General features: G+C 37.3%; 1 protein-coding gene across 1 annotated transcript; it reads left to right on the plus strand.

Annotated features, from left to right (window-relative positions):
- The first annotated feature begins 4,812 nt into the window (after positions 1-4,812).
- On the plus strand, positions 4,813-6,814 carry LOC122302558 (RING-H2 finger protein ATL46-like). The gene has a single exon (XM_043113866.1). The coding sequence runs from the start codon at positions 5,462-5,464 to the stop codon at positions 6,554-6,556; it is 1,095 nt and encodes a 364-aa protein (XP_042969800.1). The 5' UTR covers positions 4,813-5,461; the 3' UTR covers positions 6,557-6,814.
- The last annotated feature ends 1,147 nt before the right edge of the window (positions 6,815-7,961 follow it).

Raw genomic sequence — 7,961 nt, forward strand, 5'->3', positions numbered from 1 at the left:
ACCATTATAAAAGAGTAATCTGTTGCTTAGTAACGTAGGTTATCAGAACTTCAAAACATGCAAAGAAACTTTGGCCAAGGAAAGTTCGTTTTCCTCAAACCTAAATTTCGTTGTAACGCATGCATACTGCAACTTATTAGTGGAAAGTGATTCTCAAAAACTGCATGTTCAAACTTTTGAAACATTGCAGAAATATTAGATCCCTCAGAGGTAAGTGACCATAACTTGGTCAGCAATGATTCTTAACCCTCATAAACCAAGCAAAAAGCAACCTACCAATCCAATAACCGTCCTTTTGATTGAAAAAGAAAAAGTTGTCTAGAGGTGGGATTTTTTGAAATATTCCATAGCAATACGAACGAATTCAAAAGGACTAAAGAAAGTCTAAACTGCTATATATGCTGGATTACGGAGAAGAGATTGAAGAAAACAATATCTATGAATTTTTTTGTCTTTGTTGAGGAATAAATCACACGTTGCGTTTAGACAAGATCTTGAGCATATTTATAAGGTATGAACAAATCTCTTTAAACCTTTCTTTGAATAGGTTCTATGAGAAGAGTAGTTAAGCTTATAAATTTTTTCGTGATATCAAAATCTACCACAGGACGAATGGGGGCCACACTACTTACCCCGTGATAATGACTAAAAAAAAATATTGGCTTGTATGGATAGAGGTGTTGAAAAATAAATCTCACATCATCTGTAAATAAGATCTTAGACATATTTAAAAAATAAGAGCAAATATTTTTTTTAACCGATTTTATAAAATGAATTAAGGTTCATAAAATTCTTCATCTATTTCTCTTTGTTGGGTAGAGATATCTACCTTATTATCTAAATTATGGGAAAAAAGGGAACAGTGCTGATTCTTTAAGACACAACATAGATGCTAGGCATCTTTCTGGAAGGTTGAGACTCATTGTAGCTGGCAGGCCTTTGTTTTTACTTTGGAAAGACCTCTGCTTGGGTTGCTGTCCCGTTGGTTGCATGTTCAACATTGTTGCTATTGCTCAAGTGATTCCAAGCACGTATTGGTTATGATTTTGTTGGTGATTGGGATATCCTAAACATATTACCAGGCAGAAAAAATATTCATATCATCCAATATTCGTCAGATTTCTAAGTTCCCTCTTCTTTTGTGGGTAAAAATATATGAAAAATGTTCTTGGAAGAGAGAGAACAGGTAGCGTGCTGCACTTTGAGGAAAAATAAGGGTTTTATTATAATTTTAATGGGCTACTGGGCTTGTTTATGATAACTATTTTAAATTTTAAGATGGGGCCAAGGGAGAAATGAGATTTTAAAGTTTTTGGGTGGGCCATGAAGAGTTTTTAGTCAAAAATTTTAGGGACAGAAGCACGTGGCTTTGCCACTGACGTGGGCCAAGACCACATAATAAGATGGTTGGGGCGCAGGCCAGGACCAGATACAGGGATGGTTTAGCCCGATACACATTTTCTTTCAAAATTTTCTTTTAGAGCCGTTTTATTTATCATCATCTTACGTACCATATTTGATTATTTATTTATTTTTTATTTCTTCTTTATTTTTTTGAATAAAAATTTTATGTATAGTTATTTTTTTGTATTATTTTGTACATTTTATTAATATGATTAATTGTATATTATAAAAAAATTAATGCAACCAATCATATCAATAGAGTACACATAAAATATGTAAAAATAATTATACGTAACATTACTCAATAATATTTACTCATTATATATGAAGTCACTATACATTTCATTTCACTCGCAACAATTCTTTGCGATGATGAGAGCTTAGAAATCAAATTTGTATTAAATTTATTATTTTTATGTAAAAATTTAAAAATATTATAATAATTAAATGAGATAAAATAAGATGAGATAAGATGTTTACGGATCAAAACTAAGTCCGAGCCTACACTTTTACATTGACAGTTGAAAAAATGACCAGATATTAGTTGTTGGCACGAAGCTGGCTGGCTTGCATGATATCAACATTATATTATTCATGACATTGACCTTCGATGTTGGCCCATTAATTTATTTCTTTATTAAGAAAGAAAGCAAAAGAAAAAAACACACACACACACACAAAATATCAAACTGACGTTGACCCCTAACATGTTACAACCATATCCTCCATCGGTTCTTTTGGACACCGACTCCTGTGATAAGTGGAGGAAAGAAAGATTGTGGTGGAGGAAAGAAAGAAAATTAATAAAAATCTTATAGGATGGTCCCTGAAAATTAATAAAAATGCTATCCAAACGTGAGCAATTTGTAAAGTATTTTATTTCATTTTAATATGGTCCCAAATATTCAATTACTAATTACATACATATGTCATCCAAACATCGTTGTCCACCTAAGGGCACTCTCAATGAATTATGTAAAATTCATATTTTTGTAAAATTTGAAGAAAACAGTTTAAAATAGCTATTCAATGGATTATGTATTTTATTTCTAATATACAATTTGCTACAGTACCTCCTCCACATTTATAGAAGAGAAAATCTTTAAACTGGTGCCTCCTATAATATGTAATTATTGGAAACCAATGATAAGCTGACACGTAGGCGATATAACTTGAAGGAATGAAGCCGCACTACAGGGGATCATTCTGTTTTGCCCTATTTGTGTTTTGAGTTTCTCTCACCCGTACCCTCTGTGTTTCGAGTTTCTCTCACCCGTACCCTATCTCTCCTTTGCAACTCGGTCTCTCTCATTCGAGTATTCCAGCCCATCTCTGTTTTGAGTTTCAGCGATCCCAATCGGTGCTTCGCAACTCAGTCTTAGTCTCTCTCTTTCGAGTATTTTAGCGACCCCCAATTGGTCAGGTTTCGGCTTGCTCATTGGGAATACAAGACCTCATATGCCGCGCAGCAAGGGATTGGGTTCATTTGGACATACCCTCTCCCATCCCCCCCTCCCATTTCTCTCTCTCTCTCTCTCTCTCTCTCTCTCTCTCTCTCTCTCTCTCTCTCTCTCTCTCTCTCTCTCTCTCTCTCTCCGAAAGGCAAAAACCTTTGTGCCATTGGTCTCTCTCGCTTCTTCACTCTATCTCTGTTGTCTCTCTCATTCTTTCTCGTGACCGAACCCTAACATGACCTCCAAGACCTGCAAGAAAGACAGTGAGGTAGTGCCACGGAAATGGGGATTCGAGGGGAGCTGGGTGGTTTGGCTGGGTCTCATGGTTGATCAGGAGTGGCAGTGGGTGTTCAATGGGACCTTCTGAGCAGGTGGAGACGACGTGGAGGGATGGTGACGTCGTTTGGTTCTAATGAAGAGAGGTAGCGTTTTTGCAAAGTGAAAGCTTGGAGTGTGACTGAGCTAAAAGTTGCAGTAGTGGTGACAACGCTCACGGTGATGCAGCTAAAAGCAGCGTGGAGATAGAGATAGAACATGGTGAGGAGGTTAGGTACAAGGACCTGAGAGGTTACTAAAGATCTGGATGATTAAACAATGTGGCAACGAACAAAAATATTGACACGAGTATAGGGATAGAGGCTTTGTTCTCATGAACGACTGCAGACCTTGAATGAGCAATATTAAACGCCAATGCGAGGGGGCCGGAGGAAGCATGTGAGAGTGGGGAGAACTGTTAGGTGAGTAACGTGGAAGAAGAACAACATTGAATAAAAACGGCGTGCTCTACGGCTATAGACAAAGAAATACAGGTGAACAAGAAAAGAAATAAATTCGAAGCTCAAAGTCAAAGGCCACAGTTGTTATAGAAAATATATAATATAAATTAAAGATTGAATAAAACTTGCACCTCAAGGTTTGCAAGAAAGTATCGCGAGAAAAATGTACAACGTTTGGAATCTTAACAGAAGAGGATTCAACTACCATTGCGAGTAAATAGATAGCCCAGCATGGAGAGTTTTAGAGTGTGAGAGGGAAGGGATCTACTTCTTCTCTTCTTTGGCAATCCCTTTCGCATGAGAGTTTCAGAGTGAGAGGGAAAGGATTTCCCTCGCGTGAGAGAATCAGAGCAAAGAGAAAAGGGGGGGAGGGGGGCATTGATTGCCTGTTTCGCTTTTAGACGTACTTTTGCATAATAGCTCTACGTGGCAACTTCTCATTTGTCTCCGATAATGAGAGAAAAAAAGGTGCCACCGGTTAGAAGCGTTTCTCTTTATAGAATATTGTTTACACTTGTATAAATATTTAATTCATTTATATTTCTAGTTTTTACTTTTTATTCATTTCTTTCTCTACTTTCTACTTTTTACTTATTTGAAATGATTAAAATATATTAAAAAGTATAATATTTAAATGATATAAAGAAAAAATAGATAAACTGATGTATGATATATTGTAAAAGTTAATATATAAAATAAAAAAAAGTGAATTTTAATAATATATTTTAAATGATAGGATGAAGAATTTATTGAGAATACTGTAAGTTCCTTTCTATTGAAGATAAAAAGAATCATTCACATATTCATTATCTAAAATAACCCACAACTACAAGTAAAATCTTAATCTAAGGTACTACCGAAATGCGACAACCAGTTATTTCGTTTTTAATATCAATACAACCAAAGTTGAGATTGAAAAAACTGTGATTTGTCTTTTCTCTACCTTCTACATATTTGTCCAACCATTTTCCATAGGATGTCGGCTTTTTATGTTCATGGTTTTCATGATTTCAACTTTGTTTAAAAAACACAGTATCTCCGCTTAAAACCCTTGAAATTCAAAAAGTAAACACGGCGGAACCCACAATGAACTGTGGAAGGTAAACGTCTCACTTTAGATCGGAGTTTTGTCGCTTGTAGTTGACCATACAACAGCTCTCACGCGCTCAGATCTTTTTTGGCATTCTGTGCAACTCACATTGGAAACCACTGTAGTTGCCACCATCGTACCTTTCTTTTGTTTCTGTTGTACCAGAACCTTAGAGAGGTTTTTTTCTTTCTTTTTGGGTCTCTGCGACCCATTTCACTTTACTTTATTGTGCAATATTAAGTGACTCGAAAAGTCTGTGTCTTTAGGGTTCTCTACTGGAGGAAGAACATTATACTTCTCGAGAACTTCCGAAAATGCACAAATGGTGGACTTCCCAGAATCCAGTTAGGTAAGTTCCGGTTATGTTAGTATGTTTTTGTGGGCTACTATGTTATTATTTCTCAGTCAACGACTTCCCTTTCATCTAAAATCGTGGGTGCGATAAAAAAAAAAATGCTTTTGCAAATTGCAAGTACTACACAACCAATGGCTACCACTCTCAACTATTCTGGAATCTGATTGCAAAGGATGGAGTTTTTAGGGGGGTTTTGAATTAATCCACAGCAAGCCACGCTTTATTTTAACTTTGATTGCCTCGAATTTCGTTTGGTTTATGTTTGAATACCAAGAGCTGGGTGTTTCTACCACATGGTCTACAAGTTTACCCATGTGGCCTTTGGGATGTCAGAGTACAAGGATAAGTGATTAAGTGGTTTTTGAAGAAAACCCATTTGAAGATGTCTTGGATTCAGAATCAATTCCAGCAAAAAGATGGTTATTTGAGCTACCCACCTCCTTTTTCTCCTTCGTCTTCATCTCCGTATGCTGGCACTTTTCATAAAGAATCAACTCCTTCATCATCTGGTACTAGAATAAGTCCAGCTCTTCTTTTCGTTATCGTTATTCTGGCCCTACTATTTTTCATCTCTGGTCTACTCCACCTGCTTGTTAGATTTCTCGTAAAGCACCCATCTTCCTCAGCATCTACTCAATCCAGTAGAAACCCAGAAATTTCAAGCTCCGATGTTCTACAGAGACAGCTACAACAACTTTTCCATCTCCATGACTCTGGTCTAGATCAAGCTTTTATAGATGCTCTTCCTGTTTTCCAGTATAAAGAGATAGTCGGACTCAAAGAGCCATTTGATTGTGCCGTTTGTCTCTGTGAGTTTTCTGGAAAGGACAAGCTCAGATTGCTTCCTATGTGTAGCCATGCTTTCCATATCAATTGTATAGACACCTGGCTCCTATCAAATTCAACATGTCCTCTTTGTAGAGGGACCCTCTTCACTCCCGAGTTTTCTGTTGAAACCCCAAATTTTGATTTTGATGATTTAAGAGAAGATGGGTGGTCTGGTAATGGTGAAAATCGGTTCACTTCTGGAAAGACTCTGGAAATGGAGGAAATTGTTGTTGAAAAGGGGGTTTTCCCAGTGAGACTCGGTAAGTTCAAGCAGCTAAATGTTGGGACAGGGGAAGCTGGAGAGGGAGAGACAAGCAGTAGTAATTTAGATGCAAGAAGATGTTATTCAATGGGATCATATCAGTATGTACTTGGCAATTCAGACCTCCAGGTTGCCTTGTGCCATGATCGACAACTCCATGATATAAAACTCATAAACGGGTTAGAAAATAAAGGGAATTCTCCAGTTAATGACGGTGTGGAAGGGAAGAAGATTAGCACTGTGACCAAAGGCGAGAGCTATTCTGTTTCCAAGATCTGGCAGTGGTCAAAGAAAGGCAGATTTTCAAGTTCCTCAGATGCCCAGATGGGCATGCCTCCTTCTCTTAATATGGAATTGCCGCGGATGAGTAAAACACAAGGGACGTGAAAGGTATTTGCATCATTGTTTTGTTCATCTATTATGATTTCATCCATTTGTTGGAGCTTGTTATGCTTAAGCTATCCTTGCCGAAAATTACTTAGGATGCTAATTCACCGATTATGATGAATGGTTGTGGCATATGATGATTGTATGACATCTTTTTCTTATATTAGGCTCTTAGGGATGATATTATAAGATCTGCTTAGATTAATTCTGTTATGTACTAAAAGAATATGAATGGAATATAGGAAAGAATTCCTTGTATATGTGAATGTGTATGTATGATGTATGTATGTATGCATGGCCAGACTAGAGCCATCTTGGTGGGAGAAAACTGGTACATTCTGAGAAAAAAAAACTGAAAAGAATATATAGTTTGAGGGTTATGTCATCCATAGAACGTGGGTATAGAATTGTAGTCACCCGATTTGATAGACCCAATTCCATTTAGCAGACTAATAAGTATAAAGCAGGGATTGAAATGGCTTATAAAGGCGCTTCAGCTTAACATGTTTCTTTCAAAACTTCTCCTCAACTTTACCACCTAATTAGTTTCATTTTTCATCTCAAATTTTTTGCTTTTTTTCTGTAGACAAGATCACAAAACATATTGATACTAATTTCAGGCCAAACAATTGGTCTTGGAGGACTTTTTCGTTTTATTCTAAGCGTCTAAGGAAACTTGAAGCTCATAATCTTTTAGGTTTATTCTCTCCCAACAAATTTACCGTCTAGCTATCAAACGATTCAAATTAAAGTTCATCCTACCCCAAAGCCCCCTCCCGTCACCCCCCCCCCCCCCCCCCCCCCCCCCCCCCCCGGGAAAAAAAAAAAATACATTTATACAGTGAGCCTATGTCTGAGACAGTTCTCTCTTTCTCAAGATTTTTTGTTTTGGTGAAGGGAACCCCAATGGCAAGGACTTTTTTTAAAGGAAAACTCAAGCTTAAGGGCCAGTGCTATTGCTTTCTTACCTATATAGGCATGGGTTATTTTTTCGATCTCCTTTTAATTTTCGTTCGAGGGGATTGTAAACATAATCTTTTGAGATGTTTGATCTTTTTGGGTTGGGCAGTGGTGGTGGGATCCATGAAAGCTGTGTGGTGGGATCCATGAAAGCTGTGTGATGGAATCTTCATTCCCGTGGTATGAGAACTTTGATTCAAAAACTGGTACTGGCAATGCTGTGGGGACCTGTGGTCTCACTTTACTCTTCCCACAATCCCTCGTTGCCTTGTTGAAATGAACCTTTTTTCAAATTTTCCTCATTTAATTTCAATTGTGGTGGGTATCGGTTGGTCTCAAGTTCATCAACTTTAAGAAGGTGTCTCTACTCTGGATCCATATCAGAAACGGTCAAAATGGAATTTTTGGAGGGGGGGGGGGGGGGGGGGAATTAAAAAATAAAAAT

The sequence above is a fragment of the Carya illinoinensis genome, chromosome 3 (assembly GCF_018687715.1).
Source record: "Carya illinoinensis cultivar Pawnee chromosome 3, C.illinoinensisPawnee_v1, whole genome shotgun sequence".
NCBI lineage: Eukaryota > Viridiplantae > Streptophyta > Magnoliopsida > Fagales > Juglandaceae > Carya > Carya illinoinensis.

What these genes read in the sequence shown, in the direction of transcription:
- LOC122302558 (XM_043113866.1), top strand. Translation starts at nt 5,462, where the DNA reads ATGTCTTGGATTCAGAATCAATTCCAGCAAAAAGATGGTTATTTGAGC.